Here is a 20,195-nt window from a genome sequence, read left to right on the forward strand (position 1 = left end):
GTCTTCCCTCCCACCCCTCCATCCAGGATATTTGTGGTGGGGATCGGCTTCTTCAGCCTGTGTTTTCTAATGACCTCCCTGGGGGGCCAGTTCTCAGCCAAGAGGCTTGGGGACTCCCCCTTCACCATCCGGACAGAAGGTAGAGAAAACACTATTTGTGTGAGTGTGTGTGTGTCGCTGGCCCTATCTAAGTGGAGCTGTGGAGTTTGTCTATTAGTAGTTGTCTAGTCAGAGGGAGCTGTGGGGTTTGTCTATTATGGGTTGTCTAGTCAGAGGGAGCTGTGGGGTTTGTCTATTATGGGTTGTCTAGTCAGAGGGAGCTGTGGCGTTTGTCTATTGAGGGTTGTCTAGTCAGAGGGAGCTGTGGGGTTTGTCTATTAGGGGTTGTCTAGTCAGAGGGAGCTGTGGGGTTTGTCTATTGAGGGTTGTCTAGTCAGAGGGAGCTGTGGGGTTTGTCTATTGAGGGTTGTCTAGTCAGAGGGAGCTGTGGGGTTTGTCTATTGAGGGTTGTCTAGTCAGAGGGAGCTGTGGGGTTTGTCTATTAGGGGTTGTCTAGTCAGAGGGAGCTGTGGGATTTGTCTATTAGGGGTTGTCTAGTCAGAGGGAGCTGTGGGGTTTGTCTATTGAGGGTTGTCTTGTCAGAGGGAGCTGTGGGTGTGGTGTTACTGTAGGTCACACAGAAACACCATTACTCCTACCCTGTGGCACTGTACACAAAAGAGACATATCCCTGTATGAGTGCAGTGCAGTATACTGCATCGCTTCTAAGCGAGCATTGGTCTGCATACACACTGCAGCAGCATCGAAGGCAGACTCACTCACATCAGCACTTGTCGTATGTGCAGTAACCCTGGCGATTCATCAGGGGTCTGGTAAGTGTCTTCTGAAGGCTGTTGTGAGGGGCTGAGGCTCTGAAAGCTGCATACTGCCGCTTAATATCTCACCACAGAAATCTCATTATCACATTGACCGACTGCAGACGTCACATGACCTCGACTGAGGCCTGCAGGCCAATGACGGGACGGGAAAGAGCTGTGCCGAATCCCACCGTCTCCTACTCTACGAGGTGTGAACTGTGAAGTCAGGGATGGGTCCTCTCTGGCGAGCAGCTGTCCCGCCACTGCCTGAGTAAAAAACAAGAGGCGATTTAGGTCCTTTAGCCGAGGATGAACAACTCATAAGGGAGGATAATCTGATGTAAAGCCCTTCTAACTCTGAGAGAGGATGTTGTAGTGTTGAGGTGTGTGTGTGTGTGTGTGTGTGTGTGTGTGTGTGTGTGTGTGTGTGTGTGTGTGTGTGTGTGTGTGTGTGTGTGTGTGTGTGTGTGTGTGTGTGTGTGTGTGTGTGAGTGAGAGCACACTTGATTAATTAACCACTCATGCACTGTTGCCTGGAGAGACATCTGGACCGAGCTCATTAAGCGCTGCCGAGTGTCCAACCTAGAAGTTTACCACAGGAGTTTGTGTGTGTGGGTGTCAGATGAATTGGCAGAAAATGAATGGGGCGACAGCAGCAATGTGGGACAAGATGGAGAAGAGAGAGATGGGAGAGCTGGTTCCATCTGCTCTCTCTAAGTCAGCCCTGGAAACAAGTGGCCCTTTAATTCTGCCGGCGAGCACCACTTGCAGAACCACTGGTCTAGCTAAGACACACACACACACACACACACACACACACACACACACACACACACACACACACACACACACACACACACACACACACACACACACACACACACACACACACACACACACACACACACACAAAGACCTCAAAGCTTATTTTGACTGAGTTACTTCCACCCTCACCTCTGGTATTGAGAGAATAGCGCCTTCTTTACCGCTCTTCCTGAGGGGATTCAAGCTGAAAGAAAAGTGCTAGTTCCAAATCTTTCTACAAAAATACTATTACAGAGTGTGACTAGCATTAGTCTGTCACCTTGAATCCCCTCAGGAAGAGCGGTAACAAGGCGCTATTCTCTAGAACACCAGAGGTGAGGGTGGAAGTGTACTCAGTTCAAAATAAGCTTTTGTTTTCACATAGTACATAGAGAAACCTTGTGAAACCTCGACTATATCCTCATATATGCTGATAGTCCATTGTTGTACACAGATACTTACCCACTCAAACGACAGGAGAGCTTTGTTACCAGCGCAGCACTGATGTCACATGTTCTCAATGTGGGGGTATAAGTAGAATTCCTATTCCCTTGTTACACCGACAGTCTCCTCTTCTCCTCTCGCTTCCATGGATTATCAGCTTTCACTTGCCTTGCCTCACTGGGCTCTGCTGAAATCCGCTCTCTCTCCAGCCCCGTGTGTTAGACGCATTGAGTCAACCAGCCCTGCGTGTTACAGACGCACTGAGTCAACCAGCCCCGCGTGTTACAGACGCACTGAGTCAACCCGCCCTGCGTGTTACAGACGCACTGAGTCAACCAGCCCCGCGTGTTACAGACGCACTGAGTCAACCCGCCCTGCGTGTTACAGACGCACTGAGTCAACCCGCCCTGTGTGTTACAGACGCACTGAGTCAACCCGCCCTGCATGTGAGATGCACTGAGTAAACAAATCCTGCGTGTTAGATGCACTGAGTCAACCAGCCCTGCGTGTTAGATGCACTGAGTCAACAAGCCCTGCGTGTTAGACGCACTGAGTCAACCCGCCCTGCGTGTTAGACGCACTGAGTCAACAAGCCCTGCGTGTTACAGACAGAGAAAATAATCAAGTGAATGAGGAAACTAGAGAATGGAGGAGGGATAGAGAATGGAGGAGGGATAGAGAATGGAGGAGAGATAGAGAATGGAGGAGGGATAGAGAATGGAGGAGAGAGAGAATGGAGGAGGGATAGAGAATGGAGGAGAGATAGAGAATGGAGGAGGGATAGAGAATGGAGGAGGGATAGATAATGGAGGAGAGAGAGAATGGAGGAGGGATAGAGAATGGAGGAGGGATAGAGAATGGAGGAGGGATAGAGAATGGAGGAGGGATAGAGAATGGAGGAGGGATAGAGAATGGAGGAGGGATAGAGAATGGAGGAGGATAGAGAATGGAGGAGGGATAGAGAATGGAGGAGGGATAGAGAATGGAGGAGGGATAGAGAATGGAGGAGGGATAGAGAATGGAGGAGGGATAGAGAATGGAGGAATTATTGTTAGAGGGATGAATTGAGAGGAAGTAGAAGGTATAACTGAGAGATCTGCATTTAAAACGAATTTCTGCATAAAGAAAAGGAAGTAATTAGACGCAAATGACAGAGGGAGAGGAGGAGGAGGAAGAGGAATATTTCATGAATATAAGTAAGATACTGTTTGGAGACGACTGGATCAAAGCAAGTTCCCTATAAAACCCATTTCTGCCCTGCAGTTTACAGTGATAACAAGGCGACAGTCTCTTATGCCCCAAACCGCCATGTTTCACTTTCAGTACTATATTTGTCTAAGAGCTAGCTCACTCAGTGTATATTGTCTCCCTAGTGGGACAAAGAGCTACAGTCCTCCTCCCTGAGTTCCTGCTTGCATCCCAAATTGCACCCTATTCCTTATTTAGTGCACTACTTTTGTCCAGGGCATATGCGGCTCTGATCAAAAGTAGTGGGCTATATAGGGAATAGGGTGCCGTCTGGGAGGTAGACTCTGTCTCGACAGATTCATGTAATAGCTCCCTACGTGGCTAAGGAGATGGAGCGGGTCCCAGTACCAGCCAGAACCAGAGCTGTTTAACTAAAGAGTCATTGTAATGACGGCACACAGTGTCGTTGTTATAATAGGGCTTACAGCAATTGACTTGTCTTGTGAGACAAGGGGATGAGACACATTGTGCACCTGACCAATAGATGGGGAGATCGCTGTTAATGGAGAAGTGAAAAGGTGCTGCATTAACATGTGAAGACTGTGGTCCATTAGCAGTAACCATTATCATTGGTCATCCACACTGCACAAAGAGAGAGTCGAAGGCCGAGAAAGTGGTGCTCTACCATTTGAGAATACAGTTGTGATAAAAGCAGGTATAGAAGCTCTAGCCTTTCATCAGGAACTACAGTCATCGTTAGCACACTAGAAACGTGAGGCCATTTGAAAGCCACCCTCTTCTCTTGGCGAGGTGGTGATTGGCACGCACCGATTGCCCCCGATTCCCCTTCGCCCTCCATGCGCCCTCCATGTTGTTTATCAGTGCGAGTGTCTATCCCCCCCCCCCCCCCCTTAGCGCCTTTCCTCATCAGCGTGTGTCGAGCAAATCTCGCATGACAATCTCATGCTATAGCCTCCGCAGGAAGTACAATCACACGGGGAGAGCAGCAGCATCAGCAACACTTCCTGCTTTGCCTCAGGCCAGTTTAGCTGGCATGGAGTGTATGCAGGTGAATTGTAATAAAGTACATTGGATGGAGACTCTGGAGGCATTTGGTTGAACACTAATTATATTTGTAATGTGCAGATCCACAGGCTACATAGTATGTGTCTGATTGCACCGTGTAATATAGATCATGAAGATGGCCTAGAGTTCTTCCAGACTCTGCAGATGTCTGCATCCTGCGAACTGTTACTCACCGGTTCGGTGGACAATTGTGATGTAGCCTCAGGAAAGTCATTGCGCTCTGCCAAGAGCAAAATGTTCCGCACTTCACTTGAGCACTTCTGCCTCGACATGTACACCAAGTCCTCGCCGCATAACTACAATCACCAGCTTGCCAACATTTGCCCCCATTCCGTTTCCCTGAAACCGCAGCCCATCCACAGTGCGAGAAGGTGGATGTTAAGGGGGAAAAATATATCCTCACTCAACAGGCCTATACTCCTGTGTCATAAGCACTATTCCCCTCTCGCTCTTAATGAGGAATTTCCATGCAAAACCTTATCTCATATTCGTTCCATACCAGCAAGGTGACTGCAACGCTATAGCCGCCTCAATTACCTTGTCAACTGCACGAAGCACATCCAACTTTGGCCATAGGTTGCTAGCTCATCGCTTCTCCACCTAAGCCGGTTATCCCCCCCCCCCCCCCCCCCCCAGTCCTGACACCCCGTAGTTTTCACTACAGGGCTTACCACTGATACATTAGTAGTCTTCAGATTTCTCTAATGGTTTTCGGTGGGAAGCTACACTATATCATGTTTTCTAGAAAAGTAGGGAAAAAACATCCATTCTTGGTTGTCGTTACTGGCCCGGGCTGATAAAGTCCAGGAGCTTACCTACCGAGGCATAACTCAGATTAGTTGTTCACCCCTCTCCTCTTCTTCTCTCGTTCCCTCTGAGATGAATACATTAATCAATTGCCTGGAGTGAGACTGAATACTAATTGTGAGACGAACAGCTACAGCTGCTAGCACTGCTGAGGTATTCATTATTACTTTTTCCCCCTTCGTTATCTTTCACTGTGCTGTCGGTGTCGAAGATTGTTCACCGCGGGCCCTCGCAGCCAGAAGAATGCTCCCTGCCTTTGTTTGAAAGAGACAGTAATGATCGCTCTGAGGCAAGAGGAATTAATTTATTTGACACAGATATTTTTTACTTTTTAAAATGTAACATTTATTTATCTAGGCTAGCCAGTTAAGAACACATTCTTATATACAATGATGGCCTACTGGGGAACAGTAGGGTTAACTACCTTGTTCATGGGCAGAACAACAGTTTTTTACTTTGTCAGCTTGGGGATTTGATCCTGCAACCTTTCGGTTACTGGCCCTACGCTCTAACCAGGCCCCGCTATCTTAAAAGTGGCATAGCCGGCTCCCAAACAAAGGAGGTTCTAAGTTTCAGGGGTTAGAATGTTCCCCCTCAGCGAGAGGCAGTGTCAAACGCAACCCTCTCATTTAGCCTCTGCAACCATCTCCCAATGAAAGTAGATACATGGAATGTTACTGTTAACGCTAGGTTGTGCCAGTGTGTCGGTGTAACGCCTGCTTCCAGCTCACACCCTCAAACAACTAGATCCTCTGAACGCAGCTCACTTTCCAGCCCACTTTCCAGCTCACACTCTCAAACACCTAGATAATGTCACGTTCTGACCTTTATTTCCTTTGTTTTGTTATTCATTATTTAGTATGGTCAGGGCGTGAGTTGGGGTGGACAGTTTGATTTTCTATGATTTGGGGATTTCTATGTTCCTGTCTCTGTGTTTGCACCAGATAGGGCTGTTTTGGTTTTTCACATTTCTTGGTTTTGTTAGTCTATTCATGTGTAGTTTCTTTATTAAAGAACCATGAATAATAACCACGCTGCGTTTTGGTCCGCCTCTCCTTCAACACAAGAAAACCGTTACACATCCCCTGAACGCCGCTCACTCTCCAGATCCCAATCACCTGAATTCTAATCACCTGTTCACACACCTGGATGTCATTACCACACACTGTTTAGTTCAGTTCTTAGCACCCCGTCACTGTGAGGTATTGTTTGTTTTGTGACACAAGGCTTTCGGAGCACTGTTTTTCCTGTGATTGACTCCTCCCGTGTATGATAGTTTTTGCCTGCCTCACTAATGACGCCTTTTGCCTATTCCCTGCCTGTATCGGATTTCCTATCGGATTTCCTGTTATCTACCTATTGCCTGATTTCCCAGACTACATTACTAACCTTCTCCCTGCCTGTACTGTTGCCCTTTTGGACCCCCTGTGTATGACCTTCTGCCTGCCCCTGGACCCAGCTACCTGCCTCCTCCTGTGGTCCTTTGCAATCAACACCTGCTGCGCCCTGTGCTTGAAATCAGCTCCATGTCTCCCCTCGTGTTCATTACAGAAGACCTAGTCAGGACCGGCCTGTTCATTATGTAGGATAAGGCGGCGCATGGTGTGACAGATTGACGAGGGCGGCATTTTCCGAGCTAAACTGACTAAGATGCACATCCAACAATACATAACACCTCACATAATTCTGCCCGGTAACAATGGCAATTTATCTCCACCAGTGGCATATGGGCTATTTAGGTGAGCTCTGATGTCGCCCCGTGATAAGCAGGGCCCATTTAGCTTGTCCATTCCCAGCGCGCTTCTCTAGGGTGCTGTTGGAGAGATGCACTGCTGCAGAGCTCCACCAACATTCTGTGAAAAAATGATCTAACATAAACCATTTCGCCAATAGCCTCCGGTAGAAAGATCACTTTTTGGGCTACATCATGCATGTTTCTCCTATCAAATAGCCTAACCCCATGGGCCCAATAAAATAAGCAATGTTCTTCGATGTGAATATGCCATGTTAACAAACAATATATCTTAAAATGCCCTAAAAACAGGACAGGTCAAAGTAAAATGGACAATCAGGCTATAATCATGATAATCATACTTTTTTTTTTTCATACTTTTTTTTAACAAGCCGCATCATAGCCAAAAAGATAATATCTCTGCATTTCTCACTGTGCCTAACACATGGATGGGCATTCATAAAATTCCATTGCCGGTGCCGACAGTGTAAACTACACTATTTTAGTTTTGTGGGGGAGGAGAGCGACAATGTTTGGGGTCTAACGGTGGTAGAATAGCCAGGACCGGGCCTGGGCCTAGTCACTGGGAAACATCTAACCAGCTCTCATATACAGTAGCAGATAGTAAGATGCTAACTCTAAGATGTAAGTGCCTGATATACAGCACGCACAATGCGTAGACTTAGTATCCAGGAGACAATCCAAGCAGCGCTCATATACAGTAGTAGATAGTTGGATACTAACGCTGCAATGCTAGGGACTGGCAGACATACTAATTGTTAGTGCCTGCTACACAGTATGCTAAGATGTTAGTGCATGATATACAGTATGCTAAGATGTCAGCGCATGATATACAGTATGCTAAGATGTTAGCACATGATATACAGAATGCTAAGATGTTAGCACATGATATACAATATGCTAAGATGTTAGCGCCTGATATATTCACAGCATGTAGGCTTAGTCTCTGGGAGACTAGCAAGCAGTGCTCATTCATACAGTAGTACACTGCTGGGAGGCTTCGCCCAGTGCTCTCCAGTGCTATTTCAGGAAGCTGGCGCTAAGGAGGACAGGATATGACATGGGTGCCCCTCAGGGAAGCACTGGGAGAGAGAGGACATGATCCAGGCAACGACTACTGGAGCTGTGACTCCTCTATCTTTTCTCTCCCTGCCCTCATTTCCCATGTCATATTTAATGCACCATATTCAAGCTGGAAGAAGATTTACACCTCTCTCTCCCTCTCTCTCTCGCCTTCAGCGTCCTTCCACCTCCATATCTTGCACTCAATCACCTCTCTGCTGTCTCTTCCCTTTCCATCCTTCATACCTCTTTCTTAATCTCTTTCACATCTCTCTATCTCGCTCCCCCTCTCATTTCATAGAAACTCATCCTTCAGTATACACACTGTCAGAGTTATGTCACTGGATGGACAGTCAAGGATGTTGAATTTAGTGGAGCGAATGGGTAAAAAAACTAGAGAAGAGGGTAGGCTCCAGCGCTATAGGGAGAGGCTGACTCATTCTCTCTCTCTCTCTCTCTCTGTCTGTCTGTCTGTCTGTCTGTCTGTCTGTCTGTCTGTCTGTCTGTCTGTCTGTCTGTCTGTCTGTCTGTCTGTCTGTCTGTCTGTCTGTCTGTCTGTCTGTCTGTCTGTCTGTCTGTCTGTCTGTCTCTGTTAATTTGCATTGAGTCTTTTATCACCCTGGAGGATGTACAGACAACCAAAGCCAGCCCTGACAGCTGATTCCAACGTGAAAAGAAATTCAAAAGAACAACAGAAAAACAGAGCTGTGAATAGAAGGAAAGATGAGTCTCTCTGAGCCTCGCGGAGCAGTTAGACAGGTTGACTTGAGTGTGAGATGTGTTTCAAGGCCCCAGTTGGAGCGTTTGCCAGCAGAGAGTCACTGAGCTCCTGTGAAGCTTTTCTCTCAATTGTTGGGAATTGAGCGAGCACAAACACACACCCTCCATTTATCTCTCTCTCTCTCTCTCTCTCTCTCTCTCTCTCTCTCACACACACCTCAGCTGCCAACAATCGGCGCTGCCACCTCTCATCACAGGCACCGCCAATATTAGCTGTCATGTTTTGCATTTCTCACGGCAGCGTGATAACGCCTTAATGCATCCCGCTGTTGCCTCCAGTGTTTACAACGTCTCACTGTGATGGAGTTGTCACTCACAACCATAACAGCCCCCTAATGCCGAGCTCTTATCATCTCCTAGCCTCCACAACACACCACATCTCCCCTCTGGAACATGATTAACATCAGCAAGACAACAGAGCCGATCATGGATGACCATGGACATGGTCCAGCCACACAGTTGTGAAGGGGGCACGACAGCGCCTCTTCCCCCTAGGAGGCTGAAAATATTTGGCATGGGCCCTCAGATCCTCAAAAGATCTACTGGCTGCATCACCGCTTGGTATGGCAACTGCAAGGCACCCGATCACAAGGTACTACAGAGTGTGGTGAGTATGGCCCAGCACATCACTGGAGCCATCCAGGACCTTGCCATCCAGGACCTGTATATCCAGGACCCTGCCATCCAGGACCTGTATACCAGGCGGTGTCAGAGGAAGGCCCTGAAAATGTTCAGACTCCAGCCACCCAAGTCATAGACTATTCTCTCTGTTACCGCACGGCAAGCGGTACCAGTGCACCAAGTCTGGAACTAACAGGACCCTGAACAACTTCTACCCCCAAGCTAAAAGACTGCTAAACAAGACTGCTAAATATCTAATCAAATGGCTACCCAGACTACCTGCATTGACCCTTTTTTACTCTCTTGCACTGACACTGTGCGCACACACTGGATTCTACCCACACACTCACACATACTTATACTGACACCCCAACACACACACACACACACACACACACACACACACACACACACACACACACACACACACACACACACACACACACACACACACACACACACACACACACACACACACACACACACTACATAAGCCAACACACACATAACACGCGCACAAATGCATACTGATGCGACACACACACACTTTTACACTTTTGTCTTCCGGGTTAGAGTTTGGCTGGTGTAGGCCATCAATAAGAATTTGCTCTTAACTGACTTGCCTCGTTAAATAAAGGTTCAATCAAATCAAAATGTTGGCCGGATGTCCTTTGGGTGGTGGACCATTCTTGATACACACGGGAAACTGTTAAACGTGAAAAAGCCAGCAGCATTGCAATTCTTGACCTAAACCGGCATGCCTGTTTAACGGATATGAAACGGCTAGCTTAGTTAGCGGTGGTGCGCGCTAAATAGCGTTTCAATCGGTGACGTCACTTGCTCTGAGACCTTGAAGTAGTAGTTCCCCTTGCTCTGCAAGGGCCGCGGCTTTTGTGGAGCGATGGGTAACGATTCTTCGTGGGTGACTGTTGTTGATGTGTGCAGAGGGTCCCTGGTTCGCCCCCGGGTATGGGCGAGGGGACGGTCTAAAGTTATACTGTTACATTGATGCTGTTGACCCGGATCACTGGTTGCTGCAGAAAAGGAGGTCAAAAGGGGGGTGAGTGTAACGGATGTGAAACGGCTATACTGTTACACCTGGCACCTACAGTACTACCATACCCTGATCAAAAATCGTTACATGTTGTGTCTTTCCCAGTCACCCCCTGAATGGCACACACACACAATCCATGCCTCAATTATCTCAAGGCTTAAAAATCGTTCTTTAACCTTTCTCCTCCCCTTCATCTACACTGATTGAAGTGGATTTGACAAGTGACATCAATAAGGGATCATAGCTTTCACCTGGATTCACCTGGTCAGTCTGTCATGGAAAGAGCAGGTATTCTTTAATGTTTTGTACACTCAGTGTATATGGCTGTGCAATGTAACTATGCAGATTCAAGACACAGAACACATTTGCGTAACTGCTGCTGTAAACCATATTCCTAATCCCTTATGAAATAAACATGTTGACTATATTTAAAGGGAAACCATTTGTTTGGACAGCAGCTCAGATTGTTTTTTCACCACTGTCTAAATATTCCCCTAAGTGTTTTCTGATGATGATGGTGTAGTACAGATTATAGAGAGATATAGAGTAGCCAGGTTAGCTTACATGTTTTACATTTGAGTCATTTAGCAGATGCTCTTATCCAGAGCGACTTACAGTAGTGAGTGCATACTTTTTCATACATTTGCATACTTTTTCATACATTTGCATACTTGTTTCATACATTTGCATACTTTTTCATACATTTGCATACCTTTTCATACATTTGCATACTTTTTCATACATTTGCATACTTTTTCATACATTTGCATACTTTTTCATACATTTGCATACTTTTTCATACATTTGCATACTTGTTTCATACTCAGGGCAATGTTAGAGCTACAGTACTTAGTGCATGTTTCATATACACATTATTTACTGTGGTGATCTCCAGAGTGTATCCCAAGTGGCACCCTATTCCCTATATAGAGCCTTATGGGCCCCAGTCAAAAGTAGTGCACTATATAGGGTTAAATGGAATAGGGTTCCATTTGAGACACGGCCGAGGCCTGGTTCAGTAGAACTCGTTCGTCATCTGATGGATTGTGTTGGGTTGGCTTCTTTATTCTTCCCTCTGACTGATTTGTTTAATGTTCCTAATGGGAGTCAATGGAGTCGTTCACATCAGCAGTAGTCTGTGGCTCAGAGGAGTCAATGGAGTCGTTCACATCAGCAGTAGTCTCAGTGGCTCGGTGGAGTAGGAGTTGGAGGAGACTGAGGTGGTTGGTTGAACTTTCTCATATTGAATCTGTTCAACTTTAGATACAGACAGCATGTTTTATTTCACCTTTATTTAACCAGGTAGGCTAGTTGAGAACAAGTTCTCATTTGCAACTGCGACCTGGCCAAGATAAAGCAAAGCAGTTCGACATGGAATAAACAAACATACAATCAATAATACAGTAGAAAAATCTATATACAGCATGTGCAATGAGGTAGGATAAGGGAGGTAAGGCAATAAATAGACCATGGTGGCGAAGTAATTACAATATAATTAAACACTGGAATGGAAGGATGTGCAGAAGATGAATGTGCAAGTTGAGATACTGGGGTGGAAAGGAGCAAGATATATAAATAAATAAATACAGTATGGGGATGAAGTAGATTGGATGGGCTATTTACAGATGAGCTATGTACAGGTGCAGTGATCTGTGAGCTGCTCTGACAGCTGGTGCTTAAAGCTAGTGAGGGAGGTAAGAGTCTCCAGCTTCAGAGATTTTTGCAGTTCGTTCCAGTCATTGGCAGCAGAGAACTGGAAGGAGTGGCGGCCAAAGGAAGAATTGGCTTTGGGGGTGACTAGTGAGATATACCTGCTGGAGCGCGTGCTATGGGTGGGTGCTGCTATGGTGACCAGTGAGCTGAGATAATGCGGGGCTTTACCTAGCAGAGACTTGTAGATAACCTGGAGCCAGTGGGTTTGGCGACAAGTATGAAGCGAGGGCCAGCCAACGGGAGCATACAAGTCGCAGTGGTGGGTAGTATATGGGGCTTTGGTGTGTGGTGGCATTTTTCTGCTTTACCAAATGAGCAGCGTTACAAACTACACACCAGTCAGAGTTATATGTTACATGTTTAATAATAAGAGCTTTGCAATAGCCTTTTTTGACTTTCAATGATGCGCTCTCTAATGAACCATTGAAAAGTACCAACAGAAAAGTACAAAGATATTTTATAGCCAAGATACACCCCTCTCAACTTACACTGACGAACCACAGATCTTAGGAACAGTTCACAAAGGTTAAGATTTGTTTGAAAGATATCTATAAAACATAGCAGACAGTTACTGCTGTGTCAACAGTTCTCATTGTAAAGACCAGTGTCTGGCCCCCTTACTCCAAAAGGGAACCGTCTCTCCCTGATACGGCATAGAACAGAACCATTAGCTCATGTTATCTGGAATGCTCTTTAGGCTTTATTACCCAAAGACATCGTAAAGTGCTATCTCATAGAGGCCCATCCTCAGTGGAACACACACACAATACTATTATTATAGATGTAATATTATTACAATAGATGTAATATTGATGTAATATGATTATAATGTAATACAAGCATTATAACATAATCTTGCAATTTTCCACAACAGGTGACAAAACAGATGGCACTGTGATAGACTGCATCCAATTTGTTGAGTAGAGTGTTGGAGGCTATTTTGTAAATGACATCGCCGAAGTCGAGGATCAGTAGGATGGTCAGTTTTACGAGGGTATGTTTGGCAGCATGAGTGAAGGATGCTTTGTTGCAAAATAAGAAGCCGATTCTAGATTTAATTTTGGATTGGAGATGTTTGATGTGAGTCTGGAAGGAGAGTTTACAGTCTAACCAGACACCTAGGTATTTGTAGTTGTCCACATATTCTAAGTCAGAATCGGAGTAGTGATGCTGGATGGGCGGGCAGGTGCAGGCAGCGATCGGTTGAAGAGCATGCATTTAGTTTTACTTGCATTTAAGAGCAGTTGGAGGCCACGGAAGGAGAGTTGTATGGCATTGAAGCTCATCTGGAGGTTAGTTGTCCAACGAAGGGCCAGAGGTATACAGAATGGTGTCGTCTGCGTAGAGGTGAATCAAAGAATCACCAGCAGCGAGAGCGACATCATTGATGTATACAGAGAAGAGAGTCGGCCCGAGAATTGAACCCTGTGGCACCCCCATAGAGACTTCCAGAGGTCCGGACAACAGGCCATCCGATTTGACATACTGAACTCCACCTGAGAAGTAGTTGGTGAACCAAGCGAGGCATTCATTTGAGAAACCAAGGCTGTTGAGTCTGCCAATAAGAATGTTGTGACTGACAGAGTCGAAAGCCTTAGCCAGGTCGATGAAGACGGCTGCACAGTAATGTCTCTTATCGATGGCGGTTATGATATAGTTTAGGACCTTGAGCGAGGCTGAGGTGCACCCATGACCAGCTCTGAAATCAGATTGCATAGAGGAGAAGGTGAGATTTGAAATGGTCGGTAATCTATTGACTTTGCTTTCAAAGACTTTAGAAAGGCAGGGTAGAATAGATATAGGTCTGTATCAGTTTGGGTCTAGAGTGTCTCCCCCTTTGAAGAGGGGGATAACCGCGGCAGCTTTCCAATCTATGGGAATATCAGACGATTATGAAAGAGAGGTTGAACAGGGTAGTAATAGGGGTTGCAATAATTTCGGCAGATAATTTTATAAAGAGAGGGTCTAGCCCGGCTGATATGTAGGGGTCCAGATTTTTCAGCTCTTTCAGAACATCAGCTATCTAGATTTGGGTGAAGGAGAAGTGGGGGAGGTTTGGCCGAGTTCCTGTGGGGAGAGCTGGGCTGTTGAACGGGGTAGGGGTAGCCAGGTGTAAAGCACAGCCAGCCATAGAAAAATGCTACTTGAAATTCTCAATTATTGTGGATATATCAGTAGTGATAGCATAAATTCAATGCATAATGTACAGACAAAGGTATGGTAGGATGTGAGTACATTGGAGGTAAACCTAGGCATTGAGTAATGATGAGCGAGATATAGTCTCTAGAGACGTTTAAACCAGGTGATGTGATGCACATGTGGGAGGTGGAACAACATGGTTGGTTAAGGCATATTGAGCAGGGCTAAAGGCTCTACAGTGAAATAAGACAGTAACCACTAACCAGGACAGTATGGGACAAGGCATATTGACATTAGGGAGAGGCATGCGTAGCCAAGTTATCGTATGGTGAGTGGTTGGGCTGGCTGGGGACACGGTGATTCAGACAGTTAGCAGGCCGGGGCTAGCAAGCTAGTATAAGGGCGTTAGAGGGATGTTTTTGCCTCCTCGTGCGGTGAAGTCAATAGACCAGTCGTTAAATTAGTATGGTTTCAAGAAGCAGAGGGATCTAAGTCCAATTGGCAAAATGGGTATAGTGGTCCAAGAAACTGGCCGATGGATCAGCTAACAGTCCAATATGCTATAGATAGCTAGCAGGCCGCGGTTAGCAGAAGGGGCCTTCCGGGGATGTCGCGCCTGAGGGGCCTGTTGGTATCCTCGGGCAGATTATGTTGGTATTCCAGTAGTGAAGGATCGTCGGGGACGTGCCCCGTACCAGCAGTAGAAGGGTCCGGATATTGTAGCTGAGGAGTGGGCTTCAGGAGTAGCCCAGGAGCTCTAGCCGGGAGATGGGTCTAGCATGGGCTAGCTCCAGGCTAGTTGGTACTTGCTCCGGGATGGAAACCTTAGCCAGGAGTAGTCAACCTGGGTTGCGGTTAGCTAGCTGCCATGATCCAGATGAAAAGGTTCAGAGTTTGCGGTAGGAATCCTGTGATTTGGAGAGAAAAATTGGTCCGGTATGCACTGGTTTGAAACGCGTTGTACGAACTGGTGAGAGCTTTCCGAGCTAAAGGTTAGCTAATGACCGCTAGCAGTGGTTAGCTGACCAATAGCTGGTAGCTAGCTAGCTTCAGTTGAGGTATTCCAGTTCGGAGGTAAATAGAAATACTTTAGAAAAAATAACAGATCCACACCACATTGGGTGAGGCAGGTTGCAGGAGAGTATATTGAAGTTGAGGAAAAATATTTTTTTTAAATGCGAAGGAAAATATATAAAAAATATATACATGGAACGAGACAAGACAAAGACGTCTGACTGCTACGCCATCTTGGTTACCCATGTAAACACACACACACACACACACACACGCCCGTATACACACACGCCTGTATACACACACACACACACTTACACACCTGTATACACACGCTTACACACACACGTACACAAACACACTCCTTCTCTTCACCTCACAGCATTGGGTACTAGGAACAGCTGAACCCCGACACACCACAGCACAGACACATGGGACCTTAGTTTTTTTACAATCACTTTGGCACTAATTTCAGAACCTTGTGGTCATTTTTCAAAACTCTAGACACAAAACTCAGAACAGTCATCACTTGTAACGCAGGCTGTCCAATGTTCAAAATGTTGCATTGTGCCTTCATATCTTCAAAGAAACCTTGCACTTGCAGAATCATTGGTTCAAATAACTCATTTATCATGAAATACCATAGGAACATTGATTTAGATAACCCACACAAGATCCCGATAGTTTCACTGTGTAGTTGTTCGTACAATCATTAAATATTGTAGTACAAAATATGTGATAAATGTTTCATTATTCTACTACACGTAAATACATCACTGTGAAAGAACTATTAGAGAGAATACTACAGACACAGTGGAATCATTGAACAAAATATGACCTTTATTGATGAAATACAATAGAATCACAACATAGGTTTCTTTGAATCAAAGCAAAAATAATTAGCTACAAAAAAGAAAAAAAAACTACAGTAAAACGTCAACTGTTCCTCACCTGACTTACTGTAAAAAGCAAAACAAACGATTGATTACTGTACTTCTATATTTCCATCAAAACTGTCTTATGGATTTGGCCACAGGTTCTCATCCACATCACAATGGATGTTTTCATTTGCCAAACGTCTTGGGAAGAATCTTTGGGCGAATCCAGGCCTGACACTGGTCTGCCGTGATGTCATTGCATGCATCATCCATGGCCTGGAGAAGGGCGGCTTGTTCGTGAGGGCGCCTATCATATACCTTCCACCTCCATGTGGAGATAAAATCCTCAATTGGCTTAAGAAAAGGAGAGTATGGGGGTAAGTAAAGGGTGGTAAATTGTGGTTAGGCCTGAAACCATGCTTGCACCATTTGAGCATGGTGGGAGCTGACATTATCCCACACAATGATATAGGTCACGCCATAAGCTCTACAGACCTGATTTACTTCACCAAGGAAGGTTACAAGGAGAGCTTGATAGTTAGATCATTGTAATGAAACGAATAGACAGTCATCTCAGATGTAATGTGTGAATTGCCTTTTGCAATGGTAATACTTTGATGTTAAGTTGTGTCATTTTGAACAGGTGATTTTAGTTCAATGAACAAATGATCTTAGCTTTATGTGTATTGTATCCAAGCAATTGGAAAAAGTGTTCAGAAAAATTTGCATTTTGATCATCGGTTGTGAGTTTTGTGCCTTGAGCTTTGAAAAATGACATTATGGTTCTGAAATTGGTGCCAAAGTGATTGTAAAAAAATGTTTTATGATCCCTGCCTCCAGCTCCCCACACTATTACATTACATGAAATGATTAATTTATTAAAACTCAGTCAGCTGTCACTCTAAAATACTTAACTACACATCATCAGTAGGCCAACTTATGTTCTATGTAGATAATTGCATTTCTGAGTACTGATGTGTGTTTCAGATCCATATTGAAATGCATCCTGCTGCGAATCCTTTTTCCCTTGTCTAGATGAGCAGTTCTGCTCAGGAGACGTATGCATTATAAATCCTTTGCATTATTCAAAATAGAAATATTTGTCATATTTATTAGTATTTGTCAGGCTTAGGCTTTGAACCAATACATTTTCCCATATCCATTTTCAAAGGTTATTTCAGTTGGAATATTCATGATGACTCCAAACAGAAGGAAGCCTGGTAACACTCGAAAGATCTGCTACAAGTTGAACAGATTGATAACGTTGGTGCTGCCAATAACTAGGCCTATGTCAGTGGAGGCTGGTGGCTTGAACAACTGAGGAGGATGGGAGACCAACGGTATAGGCACGGACCACACGGAGACCACAAAGTGTGTTTAAAAAATCATCAAAGACAAATTATTTGAACCTAAAGCATTTAATCAAGACATTTATAGTACAATATTTTGGGGAAGGGGAATGAGAGGGCTACTTACACAGTGTTGGAAAAGGATCATAGCAGTGATTGAATGAGGGCATGAGGCAGGAGTTTAGATGTTCAGAGGCTTGTCCAATGCAGGACAGGATTTTACTGGGAAGACGAAACAATAACACAAGACACTATGCAGTTAGACAAAAGAGCTAAGAATGAGTTAGTCCAAGCAAGGAATACACTCTTTGATGTGTAATCATGTGATTGTGTATGTGATTGACTCTACATACAGTAATGAGAGGAAATTGATAGGGGTACTCGCAGTGCTTTGAAGGGAAACACTCAATGTGCCAGTAGATGAGCGGACACATGAGACGTCATACACTCCGTTACATTCCGTTACAGTTGCTCCATCGTAGTTCCTCTTTGAAGTTAAACTCAGACATCTCAAAATGCATACAGTCTAAACACAGACTGCGCATCTCGCCCACTTGACACATCAAAGTAGCCCAGAAACGTTCCTGAATAAAGGCCTGGTCATCCTCCTTCCTGACGATAACTAGACTGGTGGACTGGTGACACCATAGGTCGAAGAGCGGTGGGGCAATTTTTACCTCCTGGGGCCTGGAGTTTTTCCTTATATGTTAACCTAACTGCGAAAACTCTGGATCCTATAAGGTATGACAGTGATTAATCAGTTGTAAAAAGGTTTTATATGGGCTATGATGGGACCATTTTTTCCTAATCAAGTCACATGGTTTAAAAATAATCATAATTAAACTCCTGGCACGGGTGAGATGAACCCTTTCAAACTGCAGCTACCTTATATTTGTTCATTTACATTATATTTAGACTAGATTAGGAGGGGGATTTCATCGACTCAGACACAGACAACAACTGATAGACAATAGAACTCACAGGGCTGAGCTTGTTTTACGCAATATTTGCATCATGCAGGCCTATGCAACTGTAGGCCTTATTTTTTTAAATGACTCTCATCTGCCATCACTATGTCGATTGATTCAGTCCAGGTAATCATTTTGGATGAAAAACGTATAGGCAGCCTAGCCAGCCCAATTTCGAATATAATCTCAATTTGATCACGTTCACATTTTCTCCTGACACACAAATGGACTATAAATACATAACGTTACCACTTAGTTTACCCAGACCAGATGAACAGGGAGCATAGGCTGCATGCAGCCGCTCTTATTAGTAGACCTACAGTTGATCAGACGGAAAGATCGTCTCGTTTTCATCCCATAAAGCATGTCAGATTTCGAATGTTTAGGTGTAGCCTAGGCTGCGGCAACATCTATGTCATGAGTTTTTGCTGGTGTCTGTCCGGAGTAATTATATGTTATCATCTTTGCTAAATAAATACCGGAGGAAAGTGGAAAGCCTACTTGCGCACACAGGAAAAAATGTGCTGTGTCAACCTCTCCCTTTAAAATAACATTTAATGGATGACGCGATGGAAGCTATCAAATCATTCGGAATTGTTTTTGACATCCCAGAAGAGATGTTCAGCTTGTAAAGAATCGTAACATTCAATTACAGGTGGCTTGATCATAGGCTCCCTGTCAACCAGCTATACATTTGATACCAGTTGGTATTGAACGCTCTAACCTTTTCATCCTTCTTCATGAAACTGATCTCAGGCAGAGGACGACCCTCGCTTTTAATTCACACCTTTTCATCCTTCTTCATGAAACTGATCTCAGGCAGAGGACGACCCTCGCTTTTAATTCACACCTTTTCATCCTTCTTCATGAAACTGATGTCAGGCCCTAGTTTTTAATTCTCACCTTTTCATCCTTCTTCATGAAACTGATGTCAGGCCCTAGTTTTTAATTCTCACCTTTTCCGTGTACCCCAAAGAATGAAAGGGGGTTCTTCAACAAAAAGTCCACAACATGTTCGGCAGCGTTGGCCATTCTACCATTCTGGCGGAGAAAAATGCAGTCTCACGCTGGTAGCTAGCTATCTACTGAAGTTAGCAAGGCACATTTAAATAAATTGCACTAACTGGACACAAAAATAAAGTTCTAAACCCAAGAAAACAATGTATAATATACAGTTGAAGTCGGGAAGTCTACATACACTTAGGTTGGAGTCATTAAAACTCACTTTTCAACCATTCTGCAAATTTCTTGTTAACAAACTATAGTTTTGGCAAGTCAGTTAAGACATCTACTTTGTGCATGACACAAGTCACTTTTCCAACAATTGTTTACAGACAGATTATTTCACTTGTAATTCCCTGTATCACAATTCCAGTGGATCAGAAGTTTACATACACCAAGTTGACTGTGCCTTTAAACAGCTTGGATTCCAGAAAAGGATGTCATGGCTTTAGAAGCTTCTGATAGGCTAATTGACATAATTTGAGTCTATTGGAGGTGCACTTGTGGATGAATTTCAAGGCCTACCTTCAAACTCAGTGCCTCTTGCTTGACATCATAGGAAAATCAAAAGAAATCAGCCAAGACCTCAGAAGAAAATTGTAGACCTCCCCAAGTCTGGTTCATCCTTGGGAGCAATTTCCAAACGACTGAAGTTACCACGTTCATCTGTACAAAC

General features: G+C 44.7%; 1 protein-coding gene across 2 annotated transcripts in view; it reads left to right on the top strand.

Annotated features, from left to right (window-relative positions):
- The window catches only part of LOC109888546 (alpha-1,6-mannosylglycoprotein 6-beta-N-acetylglucosaminyltransferase B), a 145,511-nt gene that overhangs the window by 6,306 nt on the left and 119,010 nt on the right, over positions 1-20,195 (top strand). For both annotated transcript variants that reach the window (XM_031829832.1, XM_031829821.1), the window contains exon 2: positions 27-139. In XM_031829832.1, coding sequence (XP_031685692.1) covers positions 27-139 — 113 coding nt within the window. The remainder of the gene's footprint in view (positions 1-26; positions 140-20,195) is intronic.

This window comes from Oncorhynchus kisutch, linkage group LG1 (assembly GCF_002021735.2).
Source record: "Oncorhynchus kisutch isolate 150728-3 linkage group LG1, Okis_V2, whole genome shotgun sequence".
Lineage (NCBI taxonomy): Eukaryota > Metazoa > Chordata > Actinopteri > Salmoniformes > Salmonidae > Oncorhynchus > Oncorhynchus kisutch.